Genomic DNA, 17446 nt, shown 5'->3' on the forward strand with positions numbered 1-17446 from the left:
TATTGGGAATAATGCCGGTATAAACATGGCTATACAAATCCATTCCTGCCTTTGAGGCTTTTGTAGAATTGATAGAGGCTGCGGAGGGTCTGGGTGGTACTGGCCAAAGCAAAATAAGTTGGAGATTTGAGTTCCCACTCCCAGCTTTGCAGCCTCATGAGCTGTGGGATGGTAATCACATTACTCAGCTCCCAGAGGCTGGAAACTTACCAGGCTAGGTGCTGGAGTGTTGGAGATGACAGGCCATGGTACCCGGCATGGGAACTGGTACTGTGCAGGCGCTCATTTCCACAACTCAGGTGGGCAGTGCAAAGAGAGGAGCCCGCAGCGGCCTGGGGCAGAGACCCATCGCCTACTGCCTTGGTACTTCAGTTTCCCTGCCTTAACATGAAGAGTTGAGGGTACGTAAGTATTTCTCCCACTGCAGAATATGGAGATGGTTTTAGGTGGTACAGAGAGAGCCTTAAAGAATATGGTGGCTAGGCGCAGTGGCTCACACCTGTAATCCCAGCACTTCGGGAGGCCAACCCAAGAGGATCACCTGAGCCCAGAAGCTCAAGACCAGCCAGGCAACATAGTGAGACCCCTGTCTGTACAAAAAATAAAAGATTAGCCAGTCATAATGGTGCGCACCTGTGGTCCCAGCTACTCTGGAGGCTGATGTGGAAGAATCCCTTGAGCCTGGGAGGTTGAAGCTACAGTGAACTATGATCGTGCCACACACTCCAGCCGGGGTGACAGAGTGAGACCTTGTTTCTTAAAAAAAAAAAAGAAGAAGATGGTGCAAAAGCTCTAATTCTAAATGATTATCTCCAGGGCAGGGGATAGGGTGGGTGGGGGGAGCCTGCATATTTGCTGTGGCAGGTATTTAATACTTGAATACCTCATTCATGTTTATGAATCTCCCTTTCTCAATTGCACACAACAGGCCCTAGCACCTTTTTGTTTATTCATCATGTATTTTTTTGTAGTTGCTTTCTATTTATATTGGTTTTATGCTCATGGTAATTTTCCCAAACTTTTTATTTGAAAATAATTTCAAATTTACAAAAGTTGCAAAACCAAAAATAGTATAAAGAACATCTATTTACCCTTTACCCAGTTTCCCCGTAACATTTCATACCATTAACTTTCCTATTGTATTTTCTCTGTCTGCACACCCGCCCCACACACCCCACACACATCCATCGCGCCCCTTTCCTCCTGAAGCTTCATGAGCATTTGCTATGAGCACAACACAGCTGTCAGCTTCATAGTATTTTCCTGCTGTGTTCCTGTTGTATTGGCCTAATAATGTCTTTCTAGCATATTCTCTCCTCCAGTGCCAGGTCCAATCCAGAGGCGGGTGGTGCCTTCCGTTGTGACGCCTCCAGCCTCCTTTATTCTGGAACATTTCCACCGTCTCTTTCTCTTTTGCAGCATTCATTTTTCTTTGAGGAATGCAGAACCTCCCCCTTTTTTTGTTCTAATAAAACGTCTTTCATTTTGTCTTTGTCTGATGTGTACTTGTGATTAGACTGAGGTTATGCATTCTTGGCTGGAACACGGCATAGATGATGTCATGCACTTCTCAGCATGTCACATCTGGAGGCACATGATGTCCTTCTGTCCCTCTTGGGTGATGTTCATTTTGGTCACATGACTAAGGTGTTGCCCATTTTCTGTATTGTGTAATGACCTTCCTTTTCTTCCCAACTAATAAGCAGTCCACAGGGAGACACTTTGAGATCATATAGATACCCTGCCCCTTGTTAAAATTCCCCCTTAGATTTGGCGTTTGTTTATGATTCTTGCCTGGTTCAGTCATTAACATGATGGGTAGGAAAAGATGAATTTCCACCTTCAGCATTCTCTCTGTGTTTAAAAGTCAGCCCTTGGCATTCTGTTGTAAGCAAGACGTTTCCCTTCTTCTCATTTATTTATTTATCTCTTATTGGTGTGGAATCATGGATTCCAGTTTTCTAATGGTTTATAGTGCATTACTGTATTTAATGATTTTGGTGCTCAAATTGTCCCAGAGTTAGCCTGCAGGAACCCTTTCAAGCTGGCTGTCATGTGCTTGCCCCGTGCTTTTTTGAGCAGTTCCTCACACTTTCTGGCATAACATGGTGTTGTGTGTTCATCTAGTACCTCCTCTGCCTGTCCCTGGAATTAACCATTTCTCTGGCTCCTGTCCATGGACAGGGGTATTAGAGGCCAAGATTTGGGCGCTGGATGTGCTCATTGCTACTGAGGTGTCTTTGCAGTTTGGCCCTTTCAGTGGACAAAGCTAGGAAATCCATGTATCTACATATACAAAGTGTACATTTATACATGCCTACATATACATACATACAAACATGCGTACACACACATATTTTATTTTAATTTTTAATTTATTTATTTACTTAATTTTTTAATATACTTTAAGTTCTAGGGTACATGTGCACAACGTGCAGGTTTGTTACAAATATATACATGTGCCATGTTGGTGTGCTGCACCCATCAACTCGTCAGCACCCATCAACATGTCATTTACATCAGGTATAATTCCCAATGCCATTCCTTCCCCCTCCCCCTCCCCACAATAGGACCTGGTGTGTTCTGTTCCCCTTCCCGTGTCCAAGTGATCTCATTGTTCAATTCCCACCTATAATTAGAGCATGAGGTGTTTGGTTTTCTGTTCTTGTGATAGTTTGCTGAGAATGATGGTTTCCATTTGCATCCATGTCCCTACAAAGGACACAAACTCATCCTTTTTTATAGCTGCATAGTATTCCATGGCACACACATATTTTAGAATCATATGTTCATACCAGTACCCCCAATTCCAGTGAACTTACAGGTTTTTTTTTCTTGTCCTCTCCCATCTTAGATTTGTATGTTTCTTCTTGTACGCTGAAAGCCCTGACTCCTAACAACATCTGCTTACTGATTTGCCCAATCCTATAATGCATCGAAAAGCTTCAGAATTGCTTTACTTACAGTTGTTTATTGCTTAAAAAAATGAACAGTTCAGGATGTTTTTGCAATTTTCCCTCCCCCATGCCCATCCCAATGCTCTACTTATCCCCAAATTGAGGATATATAGCTGAGCACACTAAGTCCTCATTTAACATCATGGATAGGTTCTTGGAAACTGTGACCTTAAGGGAAATGATGTAGAAAGAAACCAGTTTTACCATAGGTGAGTTGATACCAACAGGAGTTAAGTTCCTGTGGCGTATTTCTGGTCACAAAAACATCATCTCACTTGTAAATAAAGGCCCAAAAGACTTCTAGCATTAAACATTGAAATAAATGTGAGCTGTACATACACTTAAGAAAGATTTATGGGCCGGGCGTGGTGGCTCACACTTGTAATCCCAGCGCTTTGGGAGGCCAAGACAGGTGGATCACGAGGTCAGGAGATCAAGACCATCCTGGCTAACATGGTGAAACCCCGTCTCTACTAAAAATACAAAAAATTAGCTGGGCGTGATGGCACATGCCTGTAGTCCCAGCTGCTCGGGAGGCTGAGGCAGGAGAATGGCGTGAACCTGGGAGGAGGAGCTTGCAGTGAGCCGAGATCATGCCACGGCACTCCAGCCTGGGCGACAGAGCGAGACTCTGTCTCAAAAAAAAAAAAAAAAAGATTTATGAAAACATGTAAGATAATTACTTACCCAATTTTTGGTGTCATGGTGGTGGTGGGTTGATTTAAATCAAAGAATAAATGTTTGCAAAGTGAAAATTGTAAGGAGCACCTCCTGCCTGCACGAAGTTCAGAAACAATCACAAATCTGTTAGGCTTGCTGAATGCTTTCATACCACATCATGTATTGTTGTGCATTTGTATTATTGTCTGCTTTATGAATTGTTATTTGACAAGCATTTGTATTCATTTGTTTTCCAACTCGTGTATTTCCAGTTCAGGGTCTTGTATGGCCAGAGCCTGGGTACCTCAGGATGCCAGGTGGGAGCCAACTCTGGACAGGGCACCATCCTGTCACAGGGCACACTCACGTGCCCCACACTCACTCAGACTGCGTCCGTGTAGACACGCCAGGGGAACCTAACGTGTACATGTCTGGGATGAGGGAGAAAACCAGAATACGTGGCAAAAACCCATGCACACATGGCAAGAACATGCAGACTCCACATAGACAGTGGCCGGGGCTGGGAATCGGTTTTTTTCTTTCTATTCTCATCCATATTATAATACAACAATGTTGAATGAAATGATGTTATTCAAAGATCTGCTGTATTGTGTTCATAAGCTACTTGGATTAGTCTGAACATCCTTCCTTTCCCCATTGAGAGTGGATTTGGCATTCACTTAAAATAAATTTCGATTCAGGCCAGGCATGGTGGCTCACACCTGTAATCCCAGCACTTTGGGAGGCTGACTTGGGCGGATCATTTGAAGTCAGGAGTTTGAGACCAGCCTGGCCAACATGGTGAAACCCCATCTCTGCTAAAAATACAAAAGTGAAGCCAGGCGTGCTGGCTCACACCTGTAATCCCAGCACTTTGGGAGGCCAAGGCAGGCAGATCATTTGAGGTCAGGAGTTTGAGACCAACCTGACCAACATGGTAGAACCCTGTCTCTACTAAAAATACAAAAAAATTAGCCAGGCATGGTGATGTGCACCTGTAGTCCCAGTATTCGGGAGGCTGAGGCTGGAGAACCCTTTAGCCCAGGACGCAGAGGTTGCAGTGAGCCAAGATCATGCCATTGCATTCCAGCCTAGGCAATGGAGTGAGACTGTGTCTCAAAAATAAATATTTTAAATAAAAATTTAAAAATGAAGCGGGCATGGTGGCGCGCACCTGTAATCCTAGCTACTCGGGAGGCTGAGGCAGGAGAATTGCTTGAACTTGGGAGGCAGAAGTTGTAGTGAGCTGAGATCATACCACTGCATTTCAGCCGGGGCAACAGAGTGAGACTCTGTCTCAAAATAATAATAATAAAAAGATTTGGATTCTTTTTTAAAATTTCCAGTTTAGGCTTCTTCCTTCTCTTTCTCATTCATTTAATTAATTTTCCTTTTTAAAATGCATGGAATATTAGCAAACTCAAAACTATGCAAAAAGTTATATTCAAAGAATTATCTTTCCTCCCTTCCACATCCCTTTCATTTCATTCCTGCCATCTGTTATAGATAACCAACTTGACTGGGTAACTGAAGTATCCTTCCTGTGTTTCTTTCTGTAAAAATAAGCAGATTTGTGTATGTTTTCCTCTTTTCCTTTCTTACACACAGGATAACATATGTGTTCCTTCCACTTAGCAGTATCTCTGGAAATTACTCCATATCAGTTCTCAGATCTTCTTCATTCCTTTTCACAGCTGCGTTGTGTGTATGTACCATAGTTGATTCCATCGGTTTGTTATGCCTGGGCATTTAGGTAGTTTCCATTATTTTGCAATTACAAATAATACTGCAGTGAATATCCTTGTACGTGTGCATTTTCATACTGCCAGAGGTGTGTCTTGCAGATAAATACCTACAAGTGGGCTGCTAGGTTGTAGAGTATAATAGTGAGTTAAACTTTCCTTTTAAGCTGTATTTAAGTGAAAAATGTAAGAGTTCAAATAAAATGAAAAATAGTACAGGTAATACAGAGACGTGACAGAAATCATAAAAGCAAGCAAGTAACTGCAGTTTGAGCAAAACGGGCTAAACTATTGCTTCAGTCCCTTCAAACTCCAAATAGGATCATAACTGAGGTTCAGTCAGAGACTCCTGGGAGTCCAGCCTCAGTGCCTGAGTCTCGGCCTTGGGGACCATTGGTGGAAATTTGTATCCACATAGCCCACTGAGCTGCTTTCCTTGGTGGCAGCAGTGTGGCACCTGCACCTTGGGAGGGAGGCTGGCCAGTGACAGCAGGGACAACTGGAGTTGGGGCCCAGAGTGGCACAGAACCATGCCGACATTCAGATGTAGCACTGTGAGGGGGTTCCCTGTGGCCCTGATCATCAGGAGAGGTCAGGTCCTCTTTGATATCCTCTTCTAAAGATGATACTCACTTTACAGCAGTGAGAATCTGGGGAGCCCTTTCGCGCAGAAACCTGCTAACGACTATTCCCATGCCCACATAGCACTTTGCATAGAGCTTCAGGGAGTTGGCAGACCTATAAGCGTTGTTTCAGTACCTATAAGGGCTGTTTGGATAAAACTATCAAAAAGAAGGGCAAGAAACCTTTCCTTGACATTTGAAGATCTGATCTGCCTTCATCTAGAAAATTAAGTAGAGTCACTCACTCTACAGCTGTGCTAGCTGGATGAGGACTGTGAGGTGCCGCTGTGGGCACAGGTGTCACAGCCAGGGTTTGGAAATCCCATTTTGTGTGGAGAGGCCCATGTGGGCCTGGTTCTGCACCCAGACGTGACATGGAGGTTGAGGGTGAGGAAGGGGGAGCGGTCCTGGCTTCGCTGCTGCATTTCCAGCTGTGTTAAGAGTCACTGTACTCCTGGGTTTCTGTGCACTCGTATTCAATATCCGGGGTTGGACCAACCAGTGGTTTTCAGGCAGTTTTGTGTGAAGCTATAGAATTCCAGAAAGGGGCCTCTGTGGAGTGCACCAGGGAGCCCACGGCAGTCAGAGGCATTTGGTGCCCACCACCCTTTCCTGGAGCAGCTCTGCGCTCATCTCCTGACTGTGATGGGATGCCCTGGAAAATTGCCCTTCAAATTAGTATTCAGCTGCTTAAAAAAAAAAGTTGGATGAGCTTGGTGCTGAATTATCTTCACCCACTTCTCTGCTCCAGAATTCTTCTGGTGTCCAATGAGATTAAGCCAGAAAGGGTATAACTATGTCATGAAGCTTGGCCTCCAGGCCAGAGCACTGGGGCTTGACCCTGTAACCTTAGGAAGTACTTGGAGCTGAGTTCCCACTGTGTCAGCCAAGCACGGCAGAGCTGAGCCTAGGGAAGGAGAACTTGCAGCTGTAGGGGAGGTGGGCCTATGCCACGTCCTCTGCCTCAAAGGGCAGAGGCCAGAGGCTGGGAGACAAGGAGGAGGCTGGCCTTACAGGCTTGCTTGGGAGTCTTCAGATGTCTAATGGCAAGTCTTGTTAGTAAACACAAGCAAATATATACCTATGACATTTAAGCTTACATCTCCCAAATATGTGTAAACATGTATGTATTATAAATTATATATGATTGTGCTAGTATTATGGACAGTATGAAACAAAATAGATTTTAAAAGATGAGAAGCATTAAAAGACCTATTGCCTAGGGAATCATCTTGCATGCGCACTGAGGTCCATACCCACTTTGGAGACGACCAGGGTAGTTGGAGGGCACTGAGCACCTGAAGGAGGCTGGTGGAGGTAAAATGGGAGAAAGGAAAGAGTAATGTTTCCCAGACAGCAGTCTGCACCATATTCCAGCTCTTTCTTTTTTTCTTTTCTTTTCTTTTTTTTTTTTTGAAACAGTCTCACTCTGTCATCCAGGCTGGAGTGCAGTGGCCCAATCTTGGTTCACTGCAGCTCCCACCTGGGTTCAAGCGATTCTCATGCCTCAGCCTCCCGTGTAGTTGGTATTACAGGCACTCGCCACCACACCTGGCTAATTTTTGTGACAGGTTTTTACCATGTTGACCAGACTGATCTCGAACTCCTGACCTCAAGGGATCCTCCTGCCTCGGCCTCCCAAAATGCTAGGATTACAGGCATGAGCCTCCACGCCCGCCCACATTCCAGCTCTTAGCCATCTCTGTGTACTATTTGCTCTGCTGTTTACTGGATAGCTTTCTTTGAATTGACTCACTTGGTTTTTTCCCAAAATTTAGCCTTATTCTAAGCACTAATATCTACAGAAGGCTTTCTGTGCAGCTAGAATTTTCTTCTAATGCACAATGAAATAAGTATAAAACTATGCAAACAAAGCATTTGTCCACACACCACTTAGAAAGCACTGTTGGCTCCCACCTGTGTGATGGGGCCCGCCCTGTAGGAGACTCTGATCTTTGACATCTGACTTCAGATCAGGTGGGAGGGAAGGGGGATGGTGAGAGTGAACCTCACATAGGGCCAGGGCCCATGTGGATATGGTGGGGGAGTTGCTTCTCCATGCCAAGGGGTGCCTGCAGGTGCAGTCATGCCTAACAGTCTGGGGAGAGTCTCGTGGGGCATGAGATATCTCCCCACGAGAATACTTTGTGCCCACATTGATCGCAGACTTTTTTGGGGAGTGGCCCACCCCGCCTCTGATCGCAGCCACCATGAATCTTTGCCACCTGGGCCTGCTGCCAAAACTTCTCGTGTTGGGCTAGACCAGTCATTCATTTATCACTTCAAGAGATATATATTGTGTGCCTACTCTGTGCCAGCCACTGGATTAGACAGTGGAGAACAAGACACATAAGACAGCTACAAAGCTCCTGTTCTAGTGGAGGAAGGCAGACAGTAAGGAGGCAAAACAATGGAGAATGTAAGAGCCAAGTCGCAATAAATGCTATTAATATAAAGTAAAATCAAGATAAGAGGGAGGAAGGACAAATCTCCTTTACAGAAGAATGTCAAATAATTTATGGAGATATGTAAAGATGTTTCGGAGCCTAATGCCCCATTCTCTGAGTGTGGCCTGTGTTTACTGACTTTCTTCCACAGAGTATGGTATGGAAGGAGGAGGAAAAGTGGCTTCACAGTGGCGAAAGCTGATGAACATGAGCTTGGCCAAGTACTGGAGATTAACATGAATAGTCATAAGTCATATTGCTAGTATGTGCCCTGATAGGATGTGATGAGAAGGGTACTTCCCCTCTGTGGTCCTCCTCGTCAAAACCTGTAGCCCCAATAGCAGAAGGACGTCGGACAAACCCCGATTGAGGGACTCTTGAGAATGCCTGACCGACTCCTCAAAATGTCCAGGTCGTCACAAGCAGGGACAGTCTGAGAAACGTCACATCCAGAGGAACCTAAGAATGAGAACTCAATGTAAAAGGGATCCTGGAACAGAAAAAAAGACATTGGGAAAAACTAATGAAATCTGCCCAAAGTGTGGAGTTGAGTTTAGTTAATAATAATTTTTTAAGAGGTATTAAAAAAAAAAAAAAAGCAGGTGAAGGCCGGTCTGGTGGCTCATGCCTGTAATCCCAGCACTTTGGGAGGCCAAGGTGGGAGGATCATTGGAGCTCAGAAGTTTGAGACCAGCCTGGGCAACACAGTGAGTCCCCATCTCTACAAAAATTAAAAAATTAGCTGGGTGTGGTGGAACTTACCTGTGTTCCTAGCTACTTGGGAGCCCAGGTGGTCAAGGCTACAGTGAGCCATGATCACACCACTGCACTCTAGCCTGGGTCACAGAGCAAGACCCTGTCTAAAAAAAAAAAAAAAAAAAAAAAAAACTGGTGAAGAGGGCATCCAGGAAGATGTCTCCAAGGAGGTGACATGTGAGCTGAGCCTTGAATGATGTACCCTAGTCACACCTGGCTAGGAGAGACCTGGAGTGAGAGCCTTCCTGGCAGAGGAAACTACTGTGTAAAGATCCTTGGATAGAAACAAGCTTAGGCCAGGCGCGGTAGCTCACTCCTGTAATCCCAGCACTCTGGGAGGCTGAGGCGGGTGGATCACGAGGTCAGGAGATGGAGACCGTCCTGGCTAACATGGTAAAACCCTGTTTGTACTAAAAATACAAAAGATTAGCCGGGCGTGGTGGCAGGCGCATTAGTCTGCTCCTCAGGAGGCTGAGGCAGGAGAATGCTGTGAACCCAGGAGGTGGAGCTTGCAGTGAGCAGAGATGGCACCACTGCACTCCAGCCTGGGTGACAGAGTGAGACTCCATCTCGACAACAAAAAAAAGAAACAAGCTTGTGATGTTCAAGAGATAGTGAGAAGCCCAGCACAGCTGGAGCAGCGTGAGCCAGCCAGGCAGGGATGGCTGGGAGGTAAGGTCAGAGGTGGACCGGGGCCAGGCCGTGTGTTTGGATTTCATCTTGAGAGTGATGGGTAGGCATTGGGAGTTTTGAACAGAGGAGTGACACGAGCTAATTCCTTAAAATCACTTGGATTTGTGTGGAGAATAAATTAGGGTGGCAGAAGAGGTGGCCGAGGTCCCTGCATGAGCCAGGGGGGAGGGAGACCGTGGCAGAGGCTGTGTCTGAGCCCAAGGTATGTGTTCACATCCCTCTGCAAACAGAAGTGTAGGTTCACATTTTGTCACCTCTTTTCCCCCGGTATGTCTCCCGAAGGTGGGAAAAAAGATGTGAACTCTGAGTTCCGAGGGCTGACTGTTTGAAAGTCTACTCCCGCACAGCCAAGAACTCTGTGATGGGGACACCGTACAGTCCAACCCTCGTCCATCTTTAATTCAAGATGTTGTCTTGGGTGGTTCATAACTTTTTCTGAAAAGTAAAAATGCACACCATGCTTAAGTTGATTGCTACAGGTTACCCTTGTTTAATGGGGAGAAAAATAAAATGAGGTTCCTAATCTCTCTCTGCCTTCCAGAAGTTGTAAGTGGAAAAGGAAAACAAAAGGCTTTAGTCACATCAGAGCTTTCTATCAAAAATGTAAGCAACTTTAGACCAGGCATGGTGGCTCATGCCTGTAATCCCAACACTTTGGGAGGCCGAGGTGGGCAGATCACCTGAGGTCAGGAGTTCGAGAGCAGCCTAGCCAACATGACAAAACCCTGTCTCCACTAAAAATACAAAAATTAGCCGGGTGTGGTGGTGGGCGCCTATAATCCCAGCTACTCAGAAGGCTGAGGCAGGAGAATCACCTGAACCCGGGAGGCGGAGGTAGCAGTGAGACAAGATCGCACCACTGCACTCCAGCCTGGGTGACAAGAGCGAGACTCTGTCTCAAAAAAAAAAAAAGAAAATGTAAGGTGCTTTAGAATATTGTCAGTGAGGTTGATTATGTTTACCAACCACATATCATCTCTTCTCTGCTGCCTCAAATCCTTTGGGAAGGAAATGTGGTATCAATAAAGTAAAAAAGGCCATTTTAAATTCTGGAAATAGAATAAATGATTGCAATTTGTGTTTTGTTACCAAAACAGGAACACGTTTCTTGATGTTCCTGTGACGAATGGAAAGACAGGCTCCGGCCTGTGTCTCTTATTTCCACCCCAGTGTGTCACTGATGTTCAGGTCACTGCTGTTGGACATGTGCTTGATGTGTTAGGAGTCACTTATGCGTATTTATTCTCCAACATGAGCATGTGTATAAATCTAGGGCTGCAAAGCTGTCTGGGCTCATCCCAGTCTCCATTTTGGCTTCCAGAGATCGAGATGGTGATCATGGAGCGTAGCAAGCTCTCAGAGCTGGCCGCCAGCACCTCTGTGCAGGAGCAGAACACCACGGACGAGGAGAAGAGCGCCGCCGCCACCTGCTCTGAGAGCGCGCAGTGGAGCAGGTAGCTGCCCAAGAGGCCGGTGCTGAGTGCTCTCTCAAGGAAGAGGAGAGGGCTCAGTGGGGAGGTTGAGCCCTGGGGCCAGAGCCTCTTCTGTCCCTTAGTCCGACCATGCTGCCTCCCTTTATTTCCCTGCTTCTCCAGCTCTGGCCACCCAGAGGCACGGGGACAGAGCCATCACTCAATACTGTAATGCTCACTCCCTTACGAAGTGATTCGCCAGGATAGCGCAACTCTCCCTGCCTCGCTCCTGGCACTTTGGAGCTGGGCTCCGTCTAAAGGACATGGGTTGCTTCACGCTGGCTGCCCCTGGAAATGCTCTGCTGCTCCGAGGAAGGATCCCCTCAGTAGCTGGGCTTGGATCTCCTTGCCTGGTTCATTCCCTCCCTGGCACACACATACACGTACCCCATCTATAGGGCCAGCCCTCTTGACTCAGCCCGAGTGAGTTAGTGCTGCGATCCACCTTTGACTTTTTGCCTGATTATTCATTTCAGTGATGGCCATCTGTAGCTACATCTTCTTAAACCTGGGTGACCCCACATTTCCTGGAACCTTGCCATAGCACGAGCCCCTCCAAAATGGGATTGGAGAGAAGGCTACTCCCAGTGTATGTGGGAGCTGGTAGCAGGGCTTCTTCATTTCAGAGTTATTTCCTTATCTTACAGCCCCACTGCACCGACCCCTGCAACAGCCTCCTGATTAGCACTACCTTCCTGTTCATAAATGCACCACACCAGGATTTCTCTGTCAGCCTGTGAGGCATTCACTTCCTCAGCCTCTAGAGAGGGCTGGTGGAAATACACCTCCCACCCCCGGCATCCTCTTTAATAATCCAATTTCAAGTGAAGATGTGAAGTCCACTAATTTTTTCCCTCCATATCTTATTTGTCTCTTTGCTTGGCAAATGTTTCAGTGACTTAACAAATGGGATTAATTTTTATCAGATGTGCAAGGGAGCCATTTTTAGTTTTTGCTAAATAAAAAAACAGTGGAGTACAAAGACCTTTTAGATTTTGCTTCAGAGCAAAAAATGTAACTCCCAAAGCTCTGAAAATTAAGGAAGTCATTCTAAATACAGAAAGTTGGGGACGACCTTGGCACAGCATTCTTTAGACTGTAAATAATTAGAAGAGCCCCAAATAACGAGTAGTGGGGTGGTGCTTAAGCAAAGAAAGAGGTATCTGCTTAATAGAGGATCAGGCCAGGCGTGGTGGCTCACACCTGCAATCCCAGCACTTTGGGAGGCCAAGGCGGGAGGATCACTTGAGCCCAGGAGTTTGTGACTAGCTTAGGCAACGTAGTGAGACCCCATCTTTACAAAACAATTAAAAAATTAGCCGGGCACGGTGGCAGGTGCCTGTAGTCCTGGCTGCTTGAGAGGTGAGATGGGAGATTGCTTGAGCCAGAGAGGTCAAGGCTGCAATGCACTGTGATTGCACCACTGCACTCCAGCCTGGGCAACAGAATGAGACTTTGTCTCAAAGAATGTAAGCTGCTGCTTTTAGGTGAATACTGTCATGATGTGTTCAATTCCTTAGGATCTGATAAATGGAAACAGAGGACATACTTTTCATAGCATGGTAATACTGTAGCTTTGTTAATAGAAGAAAAACACCCATGTATTCCTCCCACCACCAAAAAAAGGGCAAAAAAACAGACCAAAATGTTATGTTTGAATATTGGGGTTGATGACTTCTTTTTTTCTGAATTTTGGGGGAGAGAAGGGTTTTCTTAGAGTTGATTGAGATTGTTTCCTAACTTTGGGCATCTTGAAGCACATGGCTTCTAATGGAAGCTGATTCAGTTGCCTTGAGTTAGGCTGCATGCAGGCCTGAGAACCTCCGGGCCAGATCTCTGCTAGACTCTGAGACTGAATGCCAGGGTAGAGACTGGCCCAGGTGGAGAGCTGCTTTCTCCTTTGTCAAGGTGTCGAGATGCAGCTTATAAGAAACTGCCACTGCCCTCAGTCCCCCCACTTCCTGGCAGGGAGGCGGAAAGGCAGGGAGGCAGGGGTGGGAGGGAAGGTGGCCGTTTGTTCTCTAGGCTATGAATTGGATCTTGGCATTGGTCTGTTTGCCTCAAGAAACAGCATGGTAAAAAACAGGCTGTTCTTATATTCCCCATATATTATCAGCTCTATCTGCGTTTGGGGTTAAATATAGGCCTAACAAACTTAAGGCTTTCAAAACATTGTTTCTTTTCTTAAAAAAAAAAAAACAACTTTAAATTTATGAAATATGCAAAATCTTAAAAAGTGTAAAGAAGTGGAAAAAAGGTCTTCATGATGGGAGCATTCAGAGTCAGTGGGACTACCATTTTGGTTATTTCTCACCAGTTTTTTTTTTTTTTTCCCCCAATGTGAACTTTCTGGGAATTTCACCCTCCCTTCTCCCAGAAGCTTGGACCGTGTCATGTCTATAATTTTGTGTTCCTCCTTTTTTTCCATCTAATCTCAATTCCCAAGCAACCTTTTCACCTTAGTCTACCCTGTGTAAACAAAACACTTAATGGCTTTAAGATACTTCATCTCATAAAAGATGGTACCCACCCAGCTATTGGCATTTGGTTGTTCATATTATTCCCAAATGAAAATATGATCCAAATTTCACCCAGCTGATTTACAAGAAAGTGTTATCCTACTCCTAAGTTTGGAAGTGTTATTGCTGGAGGCTTTCAAAACCCAAATCTATACGTGGAAAAGCTATTAACACATCTGAAAGGTGGTGCCCCATCTGGGGCTGTGGAAAAATGGAAACGGAACATAAATGTCCCCTTTAAGATATTTTTTGTTTTGTTTTGTGTGTCACGTGTGTGTTTGAAATGTTATGACAAGTACATTTTTTCTTTTTTTTTTTCGCATTTTCAATGAAATATTTTGTATCACAGATACATGTATAGAGTCAAACATTCAAAACTGTGTCAAAGGTTATGTAGTGAACGCTCCCTGTTTCTCCACAGCCTCCTTTCACTCCCCATAGGCATCCAGTGTTCATTGGAGCTTGGGTGTCTTTCCAAAAATTAAATGTGCCCTTGGTCATTCATGAAGGTGCTCTGTTCCCTTGACCTCAACCTGGCATTAAGAGGGGGTAGCCACAGATAGTCAGAGGATCAGAGCCTCTGGCCTGTGGGCCAGACCTGTGCATATTCTATTCTCCTGGCGTTGAAGAGTCTTTTTTCTGTGAGGCCCTTCACCTGGAAAGGCAGCATTTGGGATGTGCCGTTTCCGGTATTTGGAGCCTCTCTACAGATCTCACCCACAAAGCATCAGAGGTGAGAGACTTCACTATCGATTCTTCACAGTCAGAGAAAGTCGGCTTAAGAAATTGCTGGGTCAGGACACTGCCAAAGTGAAATCATGAAGTAGTGCCCTTGGTATATTAAAAATAGAAATCAAATAGCAGCTCCCGTGCATTGGCACCGTCCACAGTGCCTGGCCCCGTGCTAAATGCTTTTCAGTCTTCATTGCGCTTGAATCCTCACAGTAATCCTGTGAGGTTGGAATCCACGCCATACAGATGGGGAAATAGAGAGGTTTTATGTAACTTGCCCCAGGGTTTGCTGAATAAAAAGCTAAAAAGAGGCAGAACCCGAATTTGAACCCAGGCAGTCTGGCACCAGGGCTCGTGTTCTTGAACTTGTTTGGATTGTTGTTTGTGCCTTGTTTGATACCATCACACTGTCCTGTTTTCTTCATTGTCTTGTGACACATCACTTTGCAGTGATGTCTGTCTGTTCTGTCTCTACCAGCTGACACGGGAGCTGTGGTGTGGGGAGTTTGTATAATTGATTTCTTGTGTCTGGAATACCTGGTGAGTGATTGTTGTGTGACTAAGCAAGCAGTCTGTTCCTTGGTCAGGTTCCCCTCTGGATAGCAGCTTTCCTGGGCAGAGCCTGTCTCTCATTTGTCTGTGTTCTCAGTGCCTGGTGCTGGACCAGGCACACAGTTGTGGCCTGGTCAAAGGCAGCTAGTCAAAGAGCTGTGTCAAAGGCAGCTAGCACCCCGTGTGCAGGTTAGAGAGCGGAGGTGTTCATCCATGTGCTCATATATGCCCCTCCCCTTTTCCAGACCCTTCCTGGATATGGTGTACCATGCCCTGGACAGCCCGGATGACGATTACCTTGCTCTGTTCGTGCTCTGCCTCCTCTATGCCATGTCTCATAATAAAGGTAAGATCCTTGCCCTGCCTGACTTCCTCACTGGGCCCTGCATATGCATAGCATCCTTCCCCTCTGCTGCATGGAGGATGAAGAAAGGTGCTTTCTGTATAGAATTTCCTTTCTGGTTTTGGTGGTCCTTTTTGGTTTTGACTCCCACTCTTCTTTAACTTCATTAGAATTTCTCAGGTGTTTTTCTGCCAACTGAAGCCACAGGAATTGGTTACTCAGGCAATAGAGGGGAAGGTGACTTGACTGCCTAACCCAGGATGACTATATTCACCCTGTGGTTTTCTTTTGACCCCTTGATTTACAACTGACTTAGCATCTGACCTCTTTCCTAACATCAAAACTGAAATCAGTCAAATTGTAATCTTGGTTTTGCTATATATAACGCTTGGTGTTCTTATTCTGGGTGCAGAGTTGAAATAGACCCTGGGTGGACTTTGTGGAAGTGTAGGTTTCCTTTCTGAAGAAAGGTGTGGTTCTCTGGCTTCCCCTATTGAGGCTGCTTGGCCAGGATCCAACTCCCATGGGGTTGACAGGTTTTGTTAGGATTCATTCATTCACTGACTTGCTGCCGACTCCTGGGAATAGTCACTGTTGTTTGCCCACCTGGCTTGACATGGGCATGTTCTGAAACTTCCACATCAGAATCTCTTCAAAGAAGAATTCAGGAATATTTCTTCTAACCCCTGCCAAGAGCTGGGCTTGGAATACTAAAAAATCAAGTGATGTTTTAGTAGGTTTTTTATAAGCTTATTGGGGAGTAGATAGAGTTGGGTTTTACTAAGATAGCCTATGGCTAGAGGCATTAAAACATATATGATATAACCAAGTTTGTGTGTTCTTAAATCATTAATCACGATAAATAAGTCGATTGGTGGCAGAAGAGTATATAGTGAAAAGTCTCCCACCTTTGACCCCAGCTGTCCTCTTCAAAGGCAGTTCCCGCTACTGGTTTCTCTTGTGTCTTTTTAAAGATAGCCAAACAAACCCAAGTAGGAGTATATATGGTTTTATTTATATGACTGCCCACTTAGCTGTAAATGGAGATACCAATATTGTGCTTTCTACCTTGCTCAGCTCACATCATCATGTTTCAGTACATGGGTTCACGTCCATAGAGAACTGCCATTCTTTTTTATCAATGTGTGAGCAAATCATAGCAAATCATAGATATTAAGGATGTTTGCATCTGTGTTCATGACTGATACTGGTCTGTAGTCTTCTTGTAATTCTCTTGTCTGGTTTTACCATCAGGGTTATGTTCACCTTATAGAATGAATTGAGAAATATTCTCTCCTCCTTGATTTTCTGGAGGAATTTTTGTAGTATTATTTCTTCCCTAAATGTTCCTTAAACCAGTGAAGCCATCTGAATATGGAGTTGTCTTTGATGGAAGGTTTTAACCACTCAATTTCTTCAGTAGGCATAGGGCTTTCCAAGGTTATGTATTTCATCTTGAGTGAGCTTCGGTGACCTGTGTCTTTGAAGGAATTTGTCATTTCATCTGAACTGTCAAATATATTGGCATAAACTTTATGATATTCTTTTATTATCTTTTTAATATCTATAGGATCTGTGGTGATGTTCCCTCTCTGATTCATGGTATTGATAATTTAGGTCTTCATTTTTTTTCCTAATCATTTTGGCTAGAGGATTATTAATGTTATTGCCACCCTCTATTGTTCTGCTGTTTTCGATTTTATTGATTTATGTTCTTATGGGTTTTTTTTTACCTTCTGCTTTACTTTTTATTTTATAACTTCTTATAAAGAAGCTTTAATCATTGATTTTAATCATTGATGGAAGCTTTGATCATTGATTTTTTTTTAAGCAAATCAGCTTATTTTTTTAAACTAACGTACCATAAAATGAACTCATTTTTGTATTTAATTCTGTGACTTTTGGGATATGTATGGATATGTGTGAACACCACATAATCAGGAGATAGTA

General features: G+C 44.7%; 1 protein-coding gene across 9 annotated transcripts in view; it reads left to right on the forward strand.

Annotated features, from left to right (window-relative positions):
- The window catches only part of CLEC16A (C-type lectin domain containing 16A), a 238974-nt gene that overhangs the window by 64945 nt on the left and 156583 nt on the right, over window positions 1–17446 (forward strand). For all 9 annotated transcript variants that reach the window (XM_017890673.1, XM_017890666.1, XM_017890669.1 and 6 more), the window contains 2 exons: window positions 11200–11332; window positions 15399–15499. In XM_017890673.1, the coding sequence (XP_017746162.1) occupies window positions 11200–11332; window positions 15399–15499 (234 nt within the window). The remainder of the gene's footprint in view (window positions 1–11199; window positions 11333–15398; window positions 15500–17446) is intronic.

The sequence above is a fragment of the Rhinopithecus bieti genome, unplaced genomic scaffold (assembly GCF_001698545.2).
Source record: "Rhinopithecus bieti isolate Rb0 unplaced genomic scaffold, ASM169854v2 scaffold_19459, whole genome shotgun sequence".
Taxonomy (NCBI): domain Eukaryota; kingdom Metazoa; phylum Chordata; class Mammalia; order Primates; family Cercopithecidae; genus Rhinopithecus; species Rhinopithecus bieti.